The sequence below is a fragment of the Cervus canadensis genome, chromosome 6 (assembly GCF_019320065.1).
Source record: "Cervus canadensis isolate Bull #8, Minnesota chromosome 6, ASM1932006v1, whole genome shotgun sequence".
NCBI classification, from domain to species: Eukaryota; Metazoa; Chordata; class Mammalia; order Artiodactyla; family Cervidae; genus Cervus; species Cervus canadensis.
In genome coordinates, this window is record NC_057391.1 from 6,918,214 (window position 1) to 6,941,341 (window position 23,128).

Below are 23,128 nucleotides of genomic sequence, written 5' to 3' on the forward strand. Positions count from 1 at the left end.
TGTTTGTCCCTCTGTAACTGAGCAACACCCCGGACGGCTGGGGCTGGCTGTATCTTCTGCGGTTTTTCTTGCTCTTTTCCGCGGAGGTTCACTTCCACCCTCTTAAGGCTCCACAAGTGAAAAAGCAGGCGGGGCGGCCGCGGGCCCCAGCTGCAGGGGATCCCGGCCCAGGAGCCGCGCAGCCCCCTCCTCCGAGCCCGGGGGCCGGACGGGGGCGGGTCCGGGCGCTGCGCCCCGCGGGCGGTAGAGGTCGCTGCGCCGCGGCGCGCGCTCCCACCGCGGTGGATAACGGGGCAGGGCTGGAGGGAGAAAGGAAACCTGCCCCGGAGGCGGCGGCGGCGGCCCAGAGCGAGCGAGGGAGGAGAGTTCACTTTTGCCCGGGTGTCAGCGCGCGGCGGCGGCTGCGGGCGCTGACGAGGGCGCAACCGAGCGAGCTGGGCGCCTATCGCGGCGGCCAGGCGGGCACAGCGAGAAGCCGGATACAAGCGCGCCGGCGGGGCGCGGAGCGGCGAGCCTGGCCAGCGAGGGGAGCCGCGGGGGGCGCGCCCCGGGCGGGCCCCCAGAGTTTCGCAGGATGCCCCACGAGGACCAGCCGTCCCTGCAGAGACCTCGTTATGGCTGTAAGTCCGCCGGGCGCGCGGGAATCCGCTGACTTTGGGGGGGGGGGGGCTTTCTCCTCCAAGGAAGGCTTGGAGAAGCCGGGGGAGCCGAGTGCGCGCCGCAGAGGAACAGGAGGGTAGCGGCTGGGTGGCTGGCAAAGTTGGGAGTTGGAGTTGCAAAGGCTAGTGAGCGGCGTCCTCCGGCTCTCCCCACAAATTTCATAATACCCAGCTGACACCCCAGTCCCTCCCCCCTGCACACCCCACTGTGGCGCGAGGCAGAACTGGGTCTGCGCCCTGAAACACACCGAGTTGGGGGTTTAGGGGTATCAGGTGAGGATCCCGCGGAGCTCCCAGCCGTATTGCTGGCTCGGGCCAGGGGGTGGCGTTAGGGACCCGATTCTTCCAACTCAGAAGGGGAGGAAAGTTTGCTTGTTGTGGCTACAGGTGGGCTCCGTAAGCAGTGTGCCCGCGCATTCTGCTAGTGGCAGCGTCGGCGATCCTGGAAGGGCTGCCATCTCCTACGCGGCTCCCTCGAGCTTCACCTGGGCCGCCGGAGCTGGGAGTCCTTTCCTGCTGCAGCTGAAAGGGGCACCTCCGGTCCAGTTCCTCCCACCGCCCCCCTCCTTCCCGTCCCCCGCCTCCCCTGGGCCCTGCGGGGACTGCGCGGGAGGGTTGCAGCGCCGACAGGACGCGGCGCTGGGATCCTTGGGATCCGGTTGGAGCCGCGTGACTTGAATGAGACCCTGTCGATTACCCGCCAGGGGCTACCCTCAGCAGGACGTTGCTTTGGCCGATCGTTAAGTGGATAGAGCCAGATTAGATCCAACCACGTGGCTTCATGTGCAGAGTTCAGAGTCTTTACCAAACATGTGCCAGGAAGTATTTCCTTTAAAACAAACAGAAAGTTGGCGCGTTCCCTCTTTCTCAACAAAGTTGGCCCTGTCACTGAACCCATGGTCACAGATCACAGGTTAATCTTTTGCCCGGGCTGGCCTTGGTGGCAGGGTAGCAGGTTTGGGTTAAGGTGGTGATTCCTGCTGCAAGGTTATGTTTTGTGGTTCTGACTTGTGAGGGCCACAGGCTTGCCTCATAAAAAGGGAGTAGTCAATCTGCTCACCCTGGCTTCTGTCCTCGTGGGCCTTCGAAGGGAACATCAGAGATGAGAAGTTTTCCCAGGTGACCTTTTCTGTGTCAGCCAGCGAGGAGTCAGCTGCAGCCTCTGTCCTCTAGGGAAATGCATTTAACTCTTAACCCCAGGCCTGCCCTTTGCAGCCTGAGTTTGCACTTTGCTAAACCACTCAGAGGGCAGAGTTCCTTGAGCTGGGATGTGTTCATCCAGAGGGATGTCAGGCATCCTCAGATTGGTGAAAGTCCTGGATATGTCAAGCGCCCAGAGTCTGGCAGCTTCATTGTGTCAGATTATAAGATGGTCACAACGGGTGGAAACTAGGCGAGTATGCATTGAAAAAGGGGTTTTGATGTCATGTCTTAAACCATGATCTGTTCGATGTGTTGTGCCTCGCTAGTTGAGTGTGCTGGGCAAACTTAGAAGAGCGCAATGCATCAATGCCGCATTTCCACCCATTTCCCTGCATGAGCATCTGTGATTGAGCTTGGTTTTCATTGAATGCACCTGTGGTTTTAGAGTGCTCCTAGACATGGCTGTCAAGTAGGTTGAGATCCCACAAGCGTGAAAAGCGTTCTGTGTAGCCACTTTCTTTGGAAATCCTCATCTAACTTTACTTTTGAGCTTGATGGAATGAGTGGTGTGCCATCTATTTGGAATCCTTCTCCCCAGGAAGGCATTCCTTGGTCACCTAACATAGTAAAAAATGGAAAATAGTTGCCAATTTCCAGACTTTATGACCACCCTGAACTCTTAAGGCTTTAACACAATAGCCTATTATGTCCTTAAAATGAACACTTCTATGATTTTGATGCCAGATTCATAAATGATATATGTTCATGGATTCTTTTTATTGCATTAAAAATCATTATTTCATTTAAAAGGTACAACATCAGCCAAATGAAACCCCAGATCAACAGCTACATTTAGAGATCTCCTGAACTAAATGGCACTTTAGTTTGAGTTGAGTGTCTTGTTAAAGAAGATCATTTGCTGTTACCACCTTTCTCCTCCAAAGTAGTTCTAGAGCTGAAGGTGGTATGTGTATAATGTGTTCAGTTGAGTCCGACTCTTTGCGAACCCATGGTCTGTAACCCGGCAGGCTGCTCTGTCCATGGGATTCTCCAGTCAAGAATACCCAAGTGGATTGCCATTTCCTCCTCCAGGGGATCTTCCTGACCCAGGGATCAAACCCGAGTCTTTTGTGTCTCCTGCATTGGCAGGCGGATGCCTGCCACTGGGGAAGGTTTGTATCATACACATCATATATTTCAGATGTTCTCTTTCATGGAGAAGTTAGAAAAGCAAACAGGCTTTTCTATTCTGTGTGAGGACAAATACCACTTACAGAACAGAGCCTGAATGCTTTTGACACGCAAGGTGTAACTAAAAGAGAACTTATTGTGTTGCTGTGTTCCTTCATTCAGGATAGTCCATGTACTTAATCCAGCAATACTAGTGCTGGTCAAATACTATTTGGGGCTGTACTTTTGGGTTCTCCCCTCATCAGATGCAGACTGAAGGAAGTAATTGTTCAAACTGGGGGATGGGCAATCACAAAGCAATGAGATCGTTTTCCTAGTGGACAAACAAATGGAAAAATGACTTCACAAATGTATGTGTGTATATATATATATATTTATTAAATACAGTTGATTTACAATGTTAATTTCTGCTGTTTAGCAAAGTGATTTAGTTATATACGTACATTCTTTTTTATATTCCTTTTCATTATGGCTTATCACAGGATATTGAATATAGTTCCCTGTGCTATGCAGCCTTGTTGTTTATCCATATATATATATGATAATTTGCATCTGCTAATCCTCAACTCTCATTCCATTCCTCCCCCACCCTCCCTTCCCCTTGGCAACCATACGTCTGTTCTGTCTGTCCTCACAAATATTTTTAGTCATAGCATCATTTATATAAAATGATGCAAGATCTAAATTCTTCTATGTGTGAGGATGTTCATGGCTTATTTTAAAAATGATGTCTAGTGGAATACACCTTAGTGTTAATAGATACTATCTAATGTCAACTATCCATGCAAAAGGGGATGGCATAATGTATTAGAATATACGGTTTCTGGCTTTCTGGGCCTTCTGTCAATGCAGAAAGACCAGAGGCGACTACAGGATTGTATTTGCTGTGTTGTAGTATAGGGCAGTGCTTTTTCTTTGTGGGTTTGGTGAGTTATGGGTTCAATGAAATCTCGAACTATACCAAGCAGGGTTCATCCCCAACATTTAAAGATAAGCAGACTCCCTATTGGGATATATATATTCTCAATATATACATCCTATATATATTGTAGTAATTTCAATTCCAGTGCTGCATATTCCTAGTAAAACATATTTAAAAACAGCTTTTTGGTAGTTTGAATTAAGCTGTTACATTTGTTTTAGGTCTGGGCTGATGTTCTGCCATCTCTCCTCCCCTTGAATTGACATTTATTTCAGTAATTCTTGTACAAAGTAAATTAACTCAGTTCAGGGCTGTTATGGTGTCTCTTCTCTACCAGGCTGAGGGTCTGTGAAATACCACATCGTGTGTTGTTCTTGAGGGATTTCTCAATGAGTTCTTCTTCAAGGTTCCCTTCTCAGATTTCTGACATGCGAGATTGCTAAAGTCTTCCTGATTTGCGCATTGGCGCACTGAATTAAAACTAAATAGACTTCTATTTGATCCTTGCTGCCTCCACATTGACCACTTCCTTTGGCAACCTGTGAAGTTATTTTTTGAGATGTTGTTTAGTTGCTAAGTCATGTCCAGCTCTTTTGCAACCCCTTGGATGTAGCCCACCAGGCTCCTCTGTCCATGGGATTTCCCAGGGAGAAATACTAAAGTGGGTTGCCTTTTCCTTCTCTAGGGAATCTTCTTGACTCAGGGATAGAAGCAGAGTTTCCTACATTGGCAGGAGGATTCTTTACCACAGAACTACTAGGAAAGCCCTTTAAGACATTACTACAGAACAAAGCTGGAGTATTAGCTCCCTAACGCAATTCTGCAGAGGTGATGTGGAAACAGGGGAAAGGCGAAGCCACTATACTAATTCAGACGTGAGGAGAGCATTATATTACAGCCAGAGAGTCTTTCTACAGTCAAAATTAAATTTAAGTGGAACTTATGCTTAGGTAATGATTTGCAAATAACTTCCATGCTCTCGTAACAAACTATGATGTATTTGCTGAACACGCTGCCACCATGATCTGCCAAAAGTTTTCTTCCGGTTATTTGACAGTTTAAAAGACCAGAGATAGCAAAGAGGGGCCTTGTGAATAACAATGATTTTGCTCATCACTGATGATCCAGTCAAAATTTAAGTGCCTCCTGTGGGTCAGTAATTAATGTGTCTGTGCCAGGAACTGTGGTTTTCTACCCTCTGCAAAATCACGAGAAATGTTGTAAATGATCAGTGTTTCACTCTTTGCTTCTGTTAAAGAAGTGTAACATAAGCCCAGCATGGGTGTGTTTGTGTGTGTGTTGCAGGGGAAGGTTCTGGCTGGTACTTTTAGTGTTTGATGCTCTTGTCTGCATAATGAGATTTCCAAATCACCTGGTGACTGGTGTGTTTCGGTGGTTAGCACTTAGCCTCTTATTGCTTTCCCAGTGCTAGAAAGTTAAGTTCTGAACTGTTAATCTCAGGTGTGTAAAACAGGATTGAATACATCTGTGTTTAGGGCTGCTTGGTTCTAACAGTCTGTGTTTTTCTTTGAAGATGGAGGAGGGGTGTATGCAGTGTTGCCCTGAGATGCAGTCTGTAATAGACAAAAAATCAAGTTCCTCCTACATGCACTGATGTTGTGGTTAAGCTTTTCAAAAGGTGCTTTCAGGTCACCAGCTAAAGTGTTCTTTTCGTATGCTTTTAACTTTAATCACATATGTCCTCAGCCCAAATGACTTGTTTGGGAGCATTTAAGCTCATAATACCCAGTTTGTTGGAGAACTTAGCGTTGTTTCAGGCGTTAGAACCCCTTTTTTCTCGAGGGAGCCGTTAGTTTGCTTTTGCCCCTCACCTTCCCACGGTATAAGCTTTTCAACAGCGCATTTTCTTTACAAGGCTAGTATACCACCGGATCTAATGCCTACCAAGTCTGCATGGCACCCAAAAGAGAAACAAAGGCTATCCCACTTCTGATCTGAGTCAGGTAAGCCCTCCAGGGTAGGCACTTCAGCAGGTGGTGAGGAATTGAAGTTGGTGAAGTTACCAAGTATTGTGTGTTTCATGTGCCATTATTACCATTTCCTTGTTATTACCTCTGAGAGGACCAGTGGTTTTCCCTAAGCTGAAGCCCGTGACACTGTCTCAAAACTGCACGGCTAACCGGTGACAGGGGCTGGGGAAGGGGGGGGTTGGAAGCTGATGCTGCCAGACCCGTCAGCCTTTCTCACCAGCTGTTGCCAGTTTGCCTTCTCTGACTCATCAAAGGAGGTGTCCTTCCTTTCTGTCTGTTTCAGGTGTTTGTCCTGATTTTATCAAACTGCAGAAACCTGTTGCCATTTGGATAGTGTGCTCTTTTAAAAGTAGGTGGACAGGATTTTCTCTAGTTTATTTTACTCTTTTATCCCTCCAAGGAAAAGCTTCAAAGAATACATGGGCTTTTTATAGAGTATATCCTGGCTCCATCCAACCATTTTATGTATATGTAGAGACATCCCATCTCATCGTGAGGCTCTGAAATGAAAGAAAGGCTTTTCCGTAATATAATGGTATGCTCCGATGATTCCAAATAGGATAATTTGTAAAACACACTTTATTACATGTTCTGTGTTAGTCACTCAGTCATGTCCAACTCTTTGCAACCCCATGGACTGTAGCCCGCCAGGCTCCTCTGTCCGTGGAATTCTCCAGGCAAGAATACTGGAGTGGGTTGCCATGCCCTTCTCCAGGGGATATTACATGTACTGGCCATGCATTAAAGCCTAGGGTTGATGAGACATCAGACAGAAGTTTGTAGGGGGTTGACTGACCAATGAGCTGGTGCTTTTTCACTTTACCATTCCATTTTGTTTTTCTCTCTTAAAAGGCAGAACAGTGTCAGCAAAGTGGCACAAGGTTTGGTATTGAGTAGATGTGAGTTTAAATCCTGACTTGGCCCTTAACTGCCTGAATAGCCTTGGGGTTTTCTCCTACACTTTGAAGGATGATGTTTTACATTCCTGTGACAGTGGCCGATGTGGTTCCTGCCAGTTCAGTTCAGTTCAGTCGTGTCCAACTCTTTGTGACCCCATGGACTGCAGCACGCCAGGCTTCCCTGTCCATCACCAACTCCCAAAGCTTGCTCAAACTCATGTCCACTGAGTCGGTGATGCCATCCAACCATCTCATCCTCTGTCGTCCCCTTCTCCTCCCGCCTTCAATCTTTCACAGCATCAGGGTCTTTTCCAGTGAGTCAGCTCTTCTCATCAGGTGGCCAAAGTACTGGAGTTTCAGCTTCAGCATCAGTCCTTCCAATGAGCACCCAGGACTGATCTCCTTTACGATGGACTGGTTGGATCTCCTTGCAGTCCAAGGGACTCTCAAGAGTGTGCAGCCCTGGCACATAGTGCTAAAATAAATAAATAGCGGTGATTTCAATAATTGAGTACCTGACACGTACCACACATTGGGGATGAAGGAAAATGGTTACAGCTTTACACTTTATAAGAGTCTGGGAGTTGAAGAATAATGCCTATACTTTTATTGGTGTACTTCCAAATTCCATGGAAGTGAAGACACAAGTGAGGGATTTGGAAGGGGAAATGGGATGCCTCATGAAGGGTGTGGCCACAGCCTTGAGGGAGGTCTGCAGGAAAATGGAAAGGCATTCCAGTGTGTCTGTTGTGTGGCTGTTTGGTGGGGTTGGTGTTTAGGTGGTGTGGATAGGTCCTGTGGAGGGAGGGGTAGCCAGAGGGGAATTTATCATGGAATCCTTTATTTGTAGGCAACAAAGACTGTTAGTGCTGTCTTGAGGAGAGCAGCTTAACCTAGTCTCTCCCTGAAGAATCTTTTTGTTCTTTGAGAGGCCTTTTTTTAAAAAAAACTTTTCATTAGATTTTATGGGCAGGTGACCTGGTGAAGTGGGGGGTGGTGTGAAGGTGGGTGTGGTTGGAATGCACAGGGCCTGGAGCAGCAAGAGGGTGGGTGAAGTTTGGGTGTGTGTGTGTGTGTGTGTGTTTGTGTTGGGGGGGTGCCCTCTCTCTCATTGCTCAGAGAGGCCTCTTCGTCACGCTTCTATTTTCATTGGTCAGGTTTGTCATATAGTTTCACTGAAGATAGTGATAGTGAAGTCGCTCAGTCGTGTCCAACTCTTTGCGACCCCGTGGACCATAGCCTACCAGGCTCCTCCGTCCATGGGATTCTCCAGGCAAAAATACTGGAGTGGGTCGCCATTTCCTTCTCCAGGGGATCTTCCCAACCCAGGGATCGAACCCGAACCTGGGTCTCCCGAATTGGAGGCAGACGCCTTAACTTCTGAGCCCCCAGGGACAACAGCTAACTTAGGATAGGCTGGGTGTAAATCCTGATGATGGCTCTGGAGCTGATGGCATCCAACGAACCCGAAGAGAGGTAGATCTGGAGCCTCGCTGGTGCCCAAGAGATTCCAGCCGAGTAAACAGCTCACTCTAAACCATTTCAGAAGACAGATTCTCGGAATTCTCTGAAAACAGGTTTGTTTGTTTTTTTTTTTTAAAGAGAGAATGTAGTTATAGCCAGGCAAGGACCTTGACAACCAGATTATCTAGGGGGTGGGGCTTCTTCCACCTTTCCCCAGTTCATACAACTCATACTCCCATGACTTAATGATAATTTTTCTTATCAAATTTCACTGGAGATTTAGGGCATCCACAAGATGAACATCTCAGCTTGGTTAAAAGTGGCAAATACTGTGTCTCCAGTTCATCAGCAGGCCCTCCCATTTGACACCACTCTCCCTGGACTCCTGCCTGATCTTACAGTCCTGAGTTGCACACAGCCCTTCTTTCCAAGGTGCCCGGAGGCACCGACGCCTGTTTCTGCAGTCAGCATAGTGGGTTTTCCTGCAGTGGCCGCAGAGCATCTCCTGAGAACCTGCTGGAAAGCTGCAGTCCCTTCCCCACCCAGACCTTCTAAGTTGTTTTCCACAAGCCCTCCAGGCACTCCTGATACAACTTCAGATGCCCTGGTGCTGCAGTGCAAGGGTGGAAAAGCATTCCTAATACACAGATTACCCTTTCCACGGGGCTGGCAGGTTTTTGTCAAGTAAGTAAAAACACATGAGCATGTTACTGAACACTTTATTTACAGTATTCCTTCTGTGTGTTTGATTTTGAGCACACACAAGCACCGCATACAAACCCTGGCATTGATTTCTGTCCAGGTTTGTGTTTACTGTATAGGATCTGTTTCAGTATGGCTTTAAGATTGCTTTTCTCCCTTCTGGGAAACAAATGTGATTTAGACGATAAAGTCCCAAATCTCCACTGACTAGGGATTAAGTGACGTCAACTCCCCAAAGATTCCTAGGGGTAGGTGGTGCTCTCTGAAGCAGCGGGGAAGGCTGAGTGAGCTGGATAACCTGTTTGTGTAATAAGGAAGGTCTCAGCCCTGGACTTTCTGGACTGTAATCCTTGTAGGGGTGGGTGGGGCTGGACAGTAAGGTTTGGAAGATGTCTTCTTCTGTTTTTTTCCCCCTCCACGGCAACTTAAAAGTGTTTTTCATTCATTCACAACTTTGAGGTCAGTTGAGTATGTTAGCAGAGATACTGTTTGATAGTAATTAGTGCATTCAGACCGTGCCCACATTGCGGGAAATTATTGGTCTGTTTTTTTGCTCTTGATTAAAGATAGAACAGTCCTCTGATTTTTTGCTTAGGATCCCCAAAAAGGACGGCTTTTAATTGTTCGCCTTTTCCTGTTCCTCCTGAATCTCTAAAGAAAGACATTTTTATATCTTTTTTTTTTTTTTTTTTGCAAATTAAGGTATATTTGTTGTTGTTCAGTCACTAAGTCATGTCTGACTCTCTTTGACCTCATGGACTGCAGCACGCCAGGCTCCTCTGCCCTCCGCTGTCTCTCCAAGTTTGCTCAATTTCATGTTCATTGAGTAGGTGATGCTGTCCCACCATCTCATCCTCTGCTGCCCCCTTCTTTTGCCTTCAACCTTTTTAAGGTAGAATAATAGTTCCTAATAATTTTGCTTCACTTATCTTATTGCCTTATTGTGAACTCAGTCTTACATAATGTTAAGTTAATTCCTTAGTCATCTTCTTATAAATGGACTTGATTTACATGTTATTGAAGCAGCAGATCTTTAAAATACTTAAGTAATGCTTAGGTTTAGTACCTAAGTGGTAACCTGGAATCCTGGTACCTAGGAAGACACTCAGACTATATTTGCTGTTATTACAGGTTTTGCTTAAAGTGTCAGCATTGCATTGCTGGTCTGAATGAGGAACTTGTTTCTATTATCTTTAGTTAAATTAAAGGTAATCTCAAGAATTTGACTGCCAGGCAAGTGTTTTATGTTGAGTTTAGACTTGCCTTCACCCTCTGTGGAACCTGGGCAAGTTACTTTAATTTCTCTGTGCCTCCGTTTCCTCTCTGGTAAAGTGCTGATGGGAAAGTGCATGCTCAGAGGGTTGAATGATTTAATGCTCTTTCAGAATGTGTCTCCATGGCATCAGCACTTGAATGTCAGGGGAGGGGTATTGCCCTCATCTCTGCTGCCTCTTGCCTGCCTTCCCACCTCATTGCCCTCATCTCAAGTTAACAGAAAATGGATTTAAAATCTTGGCTCCATGCACATTTTAAAAAATTTACATATAATTAATGCAAACATCCTGTGCTTTCTTGAATGTATATACTCACAGGAAATAGTTATCTCTGTGGAGATGGAGTGGGTCTGTCAATCTGGAGACCAAATTCTTCTTCGTGTATACTTTTTTAAAAACAAACAAACAAAAGCAAACCTAACACGCTCTATTGTTGAATGTTAACAAATAAAGTTGGATGATGGGTTGGATATTTGCACTGCATTTTTTTGTCATCTTAAAAGTGGTTTTGAAGTTATCACTAGCATACCCGAGTTGAGGGATTGTTGCTCTGCAGTTACTTGGCATCCTGTTATCCCGTCCAGGGTTGAGTTGATCATTGCTGCGGGTTGGAGAGCCCAAGCATTCATGACCCTATTGAGATGGGAAGGAACTGCTTGAAATAAGTGTTAATCTTTATGCCTAGTTCACATTGTGGAATCTGACTTCAATGAGAGGGTCCTCCAAACTTCTGGTCAACCTAGTGCTGTGGGGATTTAGAAAAGGGGTTGAGGAAGAGGAGGAGGAAGTATGCTGGTTCATTAGACATCCCTTAGGTCTTACTGCCTCTCAAGGATAATGAAGCTTTAGGTTCATGGGCCTAAAGTTGAAGTGAAGCTCAACCTATGGGCATAACTGGAATGTTTTGGATGTAGAGAATCTTGGCTGTTTCTTGTGTGTCCCCATAGTCAGATTGCTCATTCATTCTGCCTTCCCTGCTTTCTTCTACCAGTTTTTCTTTTTTTTCCCATACCAATGTTTCCTATTGACCCTTTTGATTCAGAATTAGCCAGACTTGACTGCTTCCTCCCTGGGTCCTTGGGTATGTCCATCACTTCCACATTCTTTGCCTCAGCCCGGGGCTGACCAGGCAGGCTTCACAGGGTTGGGGTAAGAAGTTAGTCACATTGTCAGCTTCACGGAATATGAGTTCTCCTTTCACCCACTCCCTAAACTCTGCTCCCCTCCCCATATCAATCCAAAGCCTTGCTCATACTGAACTCTTAGAAAGTTTTTCTGCGAAATGATCATTACACAGCCGATACCAGTAGGCTGTTAGTTTTGTTCTACTAATGAGGTTTATTTTCCAAAGCAAAAAACATTCATTTAAAGAGAATGTATAAAGAGACAGTTACCTGTCCACGAGAACCGGGGACACAAGAACCCTTTGCTTGCTTTGCATTGCTTCTGGGGACAGTTTCAGCGCTTTCCTCCTCCGTTCTGCAATAGAGTATACCCTGTTGTCAGTTTGAATCGACCTACAGTTTGGAGGATTGTGCTGACGTGTTATTCTTCAAAGTAGGCTCCGATTGTAACTTTTCACATTTGACTAGTGAACTCTGAGAAAGAAATGGAGCTTATAGTGTGCTTCTATGAAGTAGTTTTGAAATCTCTGCAAATGTGTACCTTTGATCTGTAGGACAAACAAGATCCAGCAACAAAACAGGAAGATAGACTTTTAACCTATGTACTCGTGAATACCTCTGGAAGGTTATGCAAACATTTTTTTAGAGGTTGCCTTTGGGGAGAGAAACTGAGGGCAAGGGTGAGGATGAGAAGGGCAGCCCACTCCAGCTTCTCCCCTGTAGGATTCCATGGACAGAGGAGCCTGGTGGGCTGCAGTCCATGGGGTTGCAGAGTCGGACACAACTGAGCAACTAACTCTACCCTATGAAGGAAGGGTGGGAGGCAGGGCCGCTGGGCTCATTTGGGAGTGAAGAAATCTCCCAGGGCCGCTCGGTATCAGCAGTGGGGCACCCTCTTAGGTTAATTGCACATCTTTTGATTGTTATACATGCTGTATCACATCTCAGTTTAGAGTTTGTCTAATTCCTAGTTGTCAACCTCACTGCCCATTATAATCTCCAGGGGAGCTTCACAAAGAAAACACTCTTTCTCTGAATCCTGTGCCCCAGATAATGCTGTTTGTTTTGGGGTAGAGCAGTGGCATAGATATTTTTATTTTTTATTTAAAAAATCTTTGAACCCTCAAAACCACAGAGAACAATGTTTAGAAAGTCCATCTCTTTCCCTTGGCTTTACCAGCTATCCACATCTCGCCGCACTATTGCATCTGCAATCTGACAGCTTAGCCCTAAATACCTCACCCCTATCACAGGCCAACAACAAGAATATTCTCTTCCACAACCCCCTCCGCATGCCTTCAAGTCCACCATCCACTTTTTTTTTTTTTTTCCACCATCCACTTTTAAATTCTACTTGAAGATTTTCCTCAACTGAACTTAATAGCCTTTTTTGAGGGGAAGTCGGGGGGTGGGGGTGGATCCAGGGTCCGGTGAAGTTTCTCGTGTTTGTTTCCTTTGATTGTGATCCCCGCACCCCATCCATCCCCACCAGCCTTGCCCATGCTGGCTCTGTGCTTCTGTTGACTCCCCTAAGAAGCACAGGTGCATTTCCTGGCATGAATGCTTCATGAGTATCAGTGTTGCCCCCCAGTGCATCAGAGGTCCACTGTGTCTACCCTCTTACTCCTGGTGATGCACAGATATTTTAAAAGATCTCCACAGGAGATTCCACGGTGCAACCAAGATTTGAAATTCACTTAATTAATTAATACCCCTTTCTGTGTCTGTGTGTTTGCCGTAAAATACACAAGCTAAAATGTACCGTGTAAGTTCAGTGGTAAGTGTATTCACGTTTTTGAGTAACCTTCACCAGAACTTTTTCATCTTCTCAAGCCAACACTCCGTCCCCATTAAACAGTAACTCCCTCATCCCGCCGCCTCCTGTTGCCTGGAGCTCACCTCTCTCTCTCTGGTTTTGACTACCCTGGACACTCCATGTAAGTGCAATCATACAGTCTGTTTCCTTTGGCAGCTGACTTGTTTCACTTCGCTCATTGTCCTCAAGACTCATCCAAGTTGTACCATGTGTTAGAATTTCCTTCCTTTTTAAGGCTGAGCAATATTCTGTTGTACGTATATACCATATTTAGTCTGGTCATCTGTTGATGGGGAACTGAGTGGTTTCCAGCTTTTGGCTCTTGTGAATGAAGCTGCCATGAACAGAGGTGTACCAGTGTCCGTTTGAGTCCCGGCTTTCATGTCTTTTGTGTGTGTACCCAGGAATGGGATTGCTGGAACATGTGGCACTGCTGTGTTTAAATTTTAGGGGGACTGCCCCACGTCTCTCACTTTTCAGTTAAGTGTGGAGGAAGCCTCAGCAGGGTCACGTATCTTTGCGTTCAAGGGAGAGCTCAGCTGGAATGCAGGCCTCTCAGCTCCCGTCCAGATCACCACCACGAGGGCAGGTGTGGGTCCATGTCATCTCCATAGGGGATAAAGACCAGTGTCTGGCTGGGGCAGGATTTATTTCTTTGCAATCTCAAGTGGAATGCAGGACAAGGGTTCACGTGTAGTATTTCATTTATGTTTTGTATAACTTTTAAGAGAGTGTAGTTTTTGATTGATAATTTAAATAGTGTTAGTCCATAGACAAGAGGCTGCCTTTGAGCTCTGTAAGTAGTGGATAACTGGTTGCCTCTCTGGGATATGTAGGATTTTTAAAATAGAATATTGTTTTATTTTGTTAACCTGGCTCCTCCAAATACCATTAACCCTTGAACAACACAGGTTGAACTGTCTGGTCCACTTGAACCTGGACGTTTTCAAATAGTAAATGTTGCAGCAGTACACTGTCCTTGGTTAGTTGAATCCATGGATACAGAAGGGCCGACTGTGAGTTACATATGATTTTTCAGGTGCAGAGGGTTGATGTCCTGACAGCCATGTTGTTCAAGGATCACCTGTATTAGCTGTGTGACCTGGGGTAAAGTCATAACTTCCCTGATTCATGCTGTTCATCTGTAAAATGGGGATAATAATAATGGTCAGACTTGAATGAGTTAATCTACATAAAAATTCTGTGCCTGGTACCGAGAAGGGGCTCGTTCAGTGCAAGCAATTAATGTAACATTTCTTATCAATTTCAATCATGCTATTTAAATAATTGCAATCATCCTTGCAAGTATTATCTGGAATGCTGACATTTTTTAAATGAGTTATGACTATTGTACTAGACTTGGCGTCTCCATTTGGCTGTCTTGTGGCTAGCAGACAGCGGCTTCTAACTTGGTGATTTTACCCAGAGTGGGAGGTGGCAGGAACCTGGGAGTATGAGGGCTCTAGAACAAGTATGGGCTGAAAGTAAGGGGAAGCCATTCCCTAAGGGCTAGTGTCAGTCACGTTTATACACTGCTAGGGCTGTGGAATGCAGAGTAAGAAAGTCCTCGGGAGGATTCTGGCTTAGGTGGAGCCAGGCCTAGATAGCCGGCTCTTTTGGGAGACTGGTCCTCTCTCTGCTCTCTGGCTGGAGATGAGCTGAGCCTTACAAGGAGTCTACCTCTGTGTAACCAGGTTGCTATCTTCCAGTGATTAGTTTGGAATGTGTGCTGAGTATCATTTGTGGAGTTCCTAGGATTATTTAACAAGAGAACATGTTGGTTCTGCAGATTAACCTGGAAAGATTGAAACTTGGACAGTCTTATTTCAGTGGAAGATCCTAATTTTAACCCTGGTCTCTGGTTGCCGTGCACAGCCCTGAGAGAGACATCTCCCATGGTTTTTCGTGCCTGGAATAAGGGGACAGGACCATGAGACGTGGGTGTTGTGTACAGTTCTAAGTGGCCAATTTCTACCTTTTTTAGTCAGTTTAACCTCTGATGACGCTGAGAATAACAAATACATGGGGTGCTTATAAGTGTCAGGCTCGACTCGAGCACGTTCTGTGAATCACCCAATTTAATCCTCGTGACAGCTCTCTGAAGTTGCTGATATTATCCCCGTATTGTAGGTGGGAACACTGAGGGACAGAGAGGTTAAGCAAGTTGCCCAAGCGCCCACAGGTAGTGAGTGGTAGAGTCAGGATTTGAACCTAGGCGGTGTGACCCCAGGCCCTGGGCCTCCTGGACCTGTGGGTACAGGTTAAAAGGTCAGTTTTGCATACTTGGTACTATATCTTCTGGGTAAAGCATTTTCACCATGGTACTAGTTTCCTTTTGTGACGAATTAGCACAAACTGCAGTTTAGTACAACAGACATTTATTGTCGTAATTCTCTAGGCTAGAAGTCTAAAATCAAGGTGGTGGCTGGGCTGCACTCTCTCGGAAGGCTCTGCTGGAGAGTCCTCCCTGCCTCTTCCTAGGTGCTGCTTGCTGCCAACAGGCCTTAGAGTTCCTTGACTTTTAGGTGTACCAGTCCAGTCTCTGCTTCCATTATCATGTGATGTTATGCTAGGGTGTCTTTTCTTCTCAGTCATTGGATTAGGGGCCACCCTCATCTATTGTGACCTCATTTTAATTTATTGCATCTGCAAAGATCCTGTTTCCAAAGAAGTTCACGTTGTGAGATTCTGGGCAGAAATGAATTTTGGGAGGATACTGTTCAACTGCTCAACCCGATATAGCCATTACATTTGGGCAAAGGAAGAATTTCACACATCTGAGGTTTTTAGCACAGCTCCTCAGGCTAATTGTGAACAGAGATGGGTAGGAAATTCCCTGGGGTTCAAGTGGTTAGGATTTGGAGCTTTCACTGCTGTGGTCCTGAATCCAATCCCTGCTCAGGGAACTAAGATCCCACAAGCCATAAGGCATGGCCAAAAAAACAAAACAAATGAAAAACAGTGAAGTGTACGGCCAGGAGAGGCAGTGGGTTAGGGGGGTTGGCTGGTGCCTGTTATTAAGTCCATGCTTGGTCATCACCAAAACTGAGATGTCATCACGAAAACAGATGAAAGAAGGAAAAGGGCAGAAGAAGCAGAGATCCAGGAAAGGATTTGAAGCATCAGAAGGTGGTGCTGGGATGGGCCGGCCTCGTGAGAGACAGGCAGCAGTGTATTACCACACGGTTTAGGAACAAGCACCTCATGATGACAATTTAAACCCTCTCTCAGAGACTTAAAATCTATTCAGTGCCTTCTGAGCAAGAGAACTGGGAAGTGTGTGGTTCTTCTTAGAGATGTTTCTGTTGTGTTCACTTTGCCATGCCTGCAGGTTTAGCCAACAGGTAAGTAGAAAATAGGCTCATTTAGGAATCCTTTGATCAGGCTGGATGGCTGAAACATACATCGTTTCCAGCATAATTTCTGTAGCAATGAGACTTTCTGACATAATAAGTTTACGGATATCCACTTCCTTTCTGCTTTGACCGATAAAAGGTCAGAAGTATAACTTTGGAGCTTATCTGTAGACTTTGTGAAGGGCGTATGCATTGCTTTTTATTTATACCCCCTGCCTTCATCATTCTTGTCTGCTTTCATTTTTCCCTTACCTGACTTCATTTCTTGGTATTTATACATTCCCCACCCCACCCCAACATGACTGTTTTTGTTAACCTGCTCAAATCCTTTTAGGAAGAAAGCAAGATGCAACTGAAGTGTTCATTTGATAAATGAGCCTCTTGGGCTGGGCTCTGCCCTCAGAGAGGTGAGCTTCTGATGGGGGACATGGGACACTGTCTCAGAGCCCTGGCGCTGTTGCTCACCACCAACTAGCTGTCTGCAGAATGGAGTAGTGAAGTGGTGGTCCCCATCTGATGGCATCATGAGAAGAGAATGGGATGGCAGATGTAAAGCACTTTGCATAGAGAGCTCAGTGGGTGGGAAAAGGAGCATTCCAGAAGGGGGGGTAGTGTGAACTGAGCCTCCCCCCCACCCCCTTGGAGTGGTATGCCTCATCGCATGTGTGCGGAGCTGGTGAGAGGGAGGAGAGCAGAGCGATGGATGTCTTGACAGCGAGGAAGTCAAGAATTCTTAGATGCTGAAGAGATACCGACAGTGGGATCGTTTCTGCCTCTTCCTCCCCAGCATCCCTTCTCGTCTCCGGTGACTCCGAGCCCATGCCCGCCTTACTCTTTCATCCCCTGTATTTGACCCATCTGAAGTTTATACTGACTCGGTGCAAGCCCTGTTGACTGATTCCAGCAGAATTCCAGGAGAGGCTTGAATCTCATAACCCTGGTGACCAAGACAATTTTGGGAGATGGATTCTTCATTAAAATTTTACTGCTTCAGTTTCCTTTTTCTTCCCTATCGCCTTAATTTACTACCTTCTGTTACACATAAACTTTTGAAGTCTGAATAGCAGACAGCTGTTAACGTTGTCATTGGAGAACCACAGACAACCCAAAATACACCAGTTTTAAGTGATGTGGAGAAATGCTTATAAAATAAAGTGAGTGGGCAGGATACATGATAGGGAAGTTAGAACTTAATGCCTATGGGGGATAACATGGGAAGGAAACACATCACGTTGTTAACAGTTGTTTTAGTGGGCACTGTTTCCCGCTCTGTGGTCTTCTTTTTTTCCTAGAGAGACTCTGTAGTCATTAAAAATGGGGGGAGGGACCCTCCCCACCATGTTAGTTTTCATATTACTCCTCTTGACTGCAAGATAAGAAGTTCTTCCCCGGCTGGACTTCACTGACTTGGGATAATACCCTCTGGAGTAGAAGCTGTTGGTATCAGAGAATGAATTGCCAGGGAAGCACCTGGCTGGTCTGGCTTTTCTGCTCCTTTTCCCCGATTCCGTGGGGCTCCAACCAAGCATTTAGGCCTCGTGGGATCAGGGCTCGTGTTCCACACGGAAGTAGGACATCTTCGCGTGTGCTGGTGTCAGGAGCTGGAGGGCGGACTGAGTCTGAATTGGGAATTGTTGTGTAACTCCCTTCACGGGTCAGATTGAGAGCAGGTTTTCCCATGGTCTGTGCCAATAACCTGCGCTTAAGACCCTTGAGTCACAAGATGAGAGCGTGGATGCCCAGTTCTGAGTTTCCCTTCATCGGCATGCGGTTGTGTCCAGTGGGCAGAATTTTGGTCAGCTGGCGCGTCACCAGCGAGGGCCAAATTAGACATAATTGTGCATGAGCTTCACTTTCAGGTCTGTGCCTTACTGTGTTCTGTAGAAGCATGCCAGGCCTGGAGCTTTGTTCTCCCTGGGAATAGCGTGCCCCAGAAGAAAGGTTACAGTGTAATTCATCACCCAAACCTAGACACCTTTATTGTGGGGGGGAGGATTCCAGTTATTATGCCAAAGCCTCCCATGTCAGCTGGGCCATTTCTGGGCAATCCAGGATGGATGGTTCCCTGGCCAGTAGGGTGGCTCTTGATCTGTTCTGTGAAATGAACTTCTCTTTCCTAGACAGAGTCTTCGCAGCAACCTTTGGAGGAGACAGAAAGCCAAAACTGTTGGAGAGGATGCTGGGGCATTCAAGAAAAGGGGAAGCAGGGAGCCTTTTCAGGAAAGTTGAGCTAAAAATAGAGCCCTGCCATTCAGCAGTGGCTCGGGGCACTTCAAACGCTGGGGTCCCTGCCATTGTTTCTTTTCTTTGCATTCCCTGTGAGTCCCGGCTCCTTTTTCCTCTGTGTTATAAAGGAATCAGTCTGTGTGCCGACTTGTCTGGGACGCAGACCCTTTAATACACGGGGGAGCTGGACCAGAGGCCCACTAAGCCCCTTCCCGCTCTCCCAGCCTGTGATTTTATAATAGATGATCTCAGGCCGGGGCTGCATGGCTAATGAGCAGGGAACAAGCAGGGCCCTTCCTGCTGAAAGCGTGGGGCCCAGGTCCCCGTCCCCGGCTGTCACACACTCAATGGCCGGCTTCTCTCAGAGCCCAGGGTGGAAAACCTCTGAGCGAGGGAAGTGCAGGCCTTTGACTGGAGAGTGGGTTTCTTGATGAGCTGAGGAGTAGATGATGGGGTAGCAAGAGGGGAGAGGAAGCAACACTCCAGATCAGCAGTCCCCAACCTTTTTGCCACCAGGGACAGGTTTCATGGAAGACAGTTTTTCCACGGATGGTGGTGGGGGTGGGGACAGGATGGGAGGGGAGGGTTTCGGGATGATTCAAGCGCATTACCTTTCCTGTGCACTTTATTTTTATTATTATGACATCGCCTCCACCTCAGGTCAGCAGGCATTAGATCCCGGAGGTGGGGGACCCCTGCTGTAGATAATCCCATGGGTCAGTGTTTCTAGCCTCAGTACTTCTGGCCTGGACCACTCTTAGATGAGGAGAGCTGTTTCTGTGCGTTATAGGATGTTCAGCGGCATCTCTGACCCACCAGCTGCCAGGACTGTCCCCCGCCCCTGGTGACAATCCGGTGGATCTCCAGACCTTGCCAGGTGTCCCCTGGTGAGAATCACTGCCATAGGAAAAACAACAGGACTGTTTTCTAGACGTTTCTCTTTTGCGTTGCTGAGTTTTGTTCTGGCTGAAATCCCACCTTAAGCTCTTATAATACCATTTACTGGCCCAATTAGCATTTGTGGCTGTGGGTGGTGATTTCAAATGAAACCGCCTCACTTTCATGCTCCGGGATTTGGCTCTGAAATCAAGTGAGCTGAGTTCCCTCACCTCCTCTTTCAAGAGTCTGTGAATAATGAGGTCCTTTTTGCTGGAAATGAGATTATGCTTTTTTTCCCCACCATTTAAAACATTTTTTCCCCCAAATTTCTACCATCTAGCGTAGCAGATTTTCATCCTGACAAAAGCAGTTACATTTTTCATGCAGGTTCTCAGCCTCAGCCCTTCTCTCACTTTCCAGTGCACGTTCCTCGTCTAAGGCTGGGATTCAGGCGGGCCGGGTGGGACCTGAGATTCCGGATGTCTGACAAGCTCCCAGGGGATGCCTGAGTGACTGGTCTGTAGCCCACACATGGAGTAGTGAGGCTCTAATGAGCACCAGCTCTTGACAGTTAAAGCAGAATCTGCAGATAGCTCCAGGAGGATGCCGGCACATCTGAGCGGGGGCAGCCTAAGAGTTTGGCAGTCTGCTGCCCACAGGCCTTTCTGCTAAGGGATGGGATTGGCGGAGCCAGTCTGCAGCCTTGCAGGCAGTCGGCAGCAGGAGGACCCGTGCTCCCAGACTCTCACCTGATGCTGGGAGAAGCGGTTTAACAGGACGGCCCAGGACAGATGGCTGCACCCCCTGAATTGGCACTGGAGGAGCAAGCCAGCTCCAGAAAGGCAGCAGGTGCGACCAGGGTAGACGACGCCGTCGGCTGGCCCCCTGGGTGGGTTTGGAGAGAGCAGAGAGAGTCGCACAGGAGAGTAGCCCCTCAGAAGGGCTTGGACCCCACTTCCCAGGTGCTCAGCTCTCCAGGGAGGATGGGCAGCCAGGCACACGCTCTCCGGGCCTGGGAGGCTCGCCCAGGGCCTGGGGTGATGTGACAGGCAGTTGGCGCTGCTCTGGTTATCTTGAGACCATTGTTTCTGCAGGTCTGCTAGTACCGGGAGTGGGAGTGGGAGGTGGTATTGAGTCCTGTAGGAAGTGAGTAAAGCATCTCAGAGTGGTGATGGGTGCAAAGGAAGGCACAGAACCCAGGCCACCCACTGTTCTGTGTCAGGAGTGGACTCTCGCTATCAGTCAGCAGGTCTACAGCATTGTCTTTACATTGCTTATTAAACCAACTTAAAGAATGGTAGAAGTAATTATCCTAGCAACAAAACCTGAAACAAAGAAAAAGGCAAAATAACCTTTCATCTCATTGCCCAAATATAACCATTGTGAGAGCATTTAGGCATTTGTCTTTCTAGTTTTTATTCCCTTCTGTATCTGTTTTTATTTTTTAAATAAAAAATATGTTATTTGACGTCACGTTAAAATCGGTTAATATTTCTGATGAAGGATGTTAAAGTAAATTTGTGCTGTTCATAATTTTTCAAAACTAGAATGCCAATCTGTGAAAGTCTTTGTGGGAGAACTGAATTGAGGTCTTTCGCTCCCCAGAAGTCCAGAGATCCTAAGTAAACCATAAACCCCAAGTTTATTGGGGATTTGCATCTCAATATCTTTGCTCCAGCTGAATGAATGCTCTTTCTTTCTCTCTGTCACACACACATACACAGACTATTTTGATTGTATAGGGTTTTAACACATTTTTTAGTTCTTTCTAGCATCTCTCCAGGAATAAAGTGTAACTTTCTCTAGTTTATATATGAGGATAGGAGAGTTACAGTGATTTAAAGAGTAGTTAGAGGTCTTAGTTCAGATCTCAGTGTCTTTAGACTTGTCTTTACAGCAAGCAGTAATAGAATAACAAGATTTGGGTTGCAAGAATGGTCACCCCACCTGAGTTAGGCAGGCAGACCTATATTACACTGACTTATTTATATAGTTCTCAATAACAAATCACCCCAAAACTTTATAGAATAAACCTACCACCATCTTATCATCGTTATAGACTCTCTGAGTTGGGAATTGGAACAGAGAACCGTGGGAATGTCTTGTCCCAGCTCCATTTGCTAGACCAGTCAATAAGCCTCAGTGAAAGCCTCAGCCTTTTGGGGGCCACAACTCTCTGGAAGCTTCTTCCTTCACATCTGTGGTACCTGGGTTGGGATGACTCCAGGACTGGACTCAGCATCCATGTGTAGACTCTTCATGTGGCTTGAGCTGCTCCGAGCATGGTGGCTAGCTTCCACAAGAGAGGCTTCCACGAGACAGACAGGAGACTGCGTGGACTTGTACCACCCAGCTTCAGAAGTTGGACAGCATCACTTCTGCCCGCTTCTATTGGTCAGAGCCACTGCAAGTCTGCCCAGATTCAAGAGGATAGGACACAGACCCCACCTCTTAATAGAAGGAATCAGAATGTATGGCCAATTTAAAAAAAATATACATAAACTATTTAGCCCATGCTACATCATGGCACTGATTCAACAGAAAATTAACTTGAGTAGAAGTCAGCAAAACTATAAAACAATGAGCTCATTGTAAATGGGGTGGGGGGGGGGGACGAGCTGTGTATATTGTGAACAACTAATGAAAATAAGTGAAGTCAGCAGAAAAATTGAAATTAACCTAAGTGCCTAGCAACTGGGGAGTGGCTTAAATAAACTAAAAACTTATTTATACTAGGAATACTGTGCAGCTTTTACAATAAATAAGGTAGCTCTGTATGGACTGACATGGTAGTATGTCTGTCTATTAAGTGAAAATTATTTGCAGAAAGCCGTGTATTCAGTGACTCATGAATGTTTTAATGTAGTATATATATGTTAAAATATAGGAAGCAGTCTTGTAGGAATTGCACCAAACTGTTAATGGAGCTTTCTCATGGGGATGAGAGTAGGACTTGGTTGCTTGTTAGTATGAAGGAGAGCTTACTTGTTACTTTCTCTAGTTCTATGCTGTTTAAATTTTTTTTAATGAGTTAAATATTCCTATATTGCTCTTAGGAGTTGCTATGTTGAGATTTTAACTTTTGAACCACATGAAAGTTAATTTGGTAAGCATCTACAAGTCAGGAGATGGAATTGCTTTCTTCCTGGGCCTGTTATTACCTCTTCCCTTCCTTGTATTTTATTGTATGAACATCTACAGCAGGTATGGTATTTGCACAAGTGGGCATTAGTCTGCTTAGCATGTGCTGTCGTTACTGGAGAGGTTTGAGAAAGGCAGTCTTTTTTGTTGTTGATTTGTCTTGTTTTGTTTCTCTTCTCTTGACTGAGAAGTCTCCTCGGTGACAGGACAATTCCTGAAATGCGTGGTAATTCCAAGTGACCTTTGTATAATGGCTTTAGTAGAAATTAAGAGTAGACATATTCATGTTGGGTTGAAATATTTAAGCTTCTATTATTTCCCAAATGGAATCAACTATGTTC

The 23,128-nt window shown here is 46.2% G+C and overlaps 1 protein-coding gene across 1 annotated transcript in view; it reads left to right on the forward strand.

Moving 5' to 3' along the window:
- Window positions 1–495: 495 nt before the first annotated feature.
- IQGAP2 (IQ motif containing GTPase activating protein 2) overlaps window positions 496–23,128 on the forward strand; it is a 299,140-nt gene continuing 276,507 nt past the window's right edge. Inside the window, exon 1 of the mRNA XM_043470700.1 lies at window positions 496–620. Within this exon, the coding sequence (XP_043326635.1) occupies window positions 575–620 (46 nt within the window). The 5' untranslated portion in view covers window positions 496–574. The remainder of the gene's footprint in view (window positions 621–23,128) is intronic.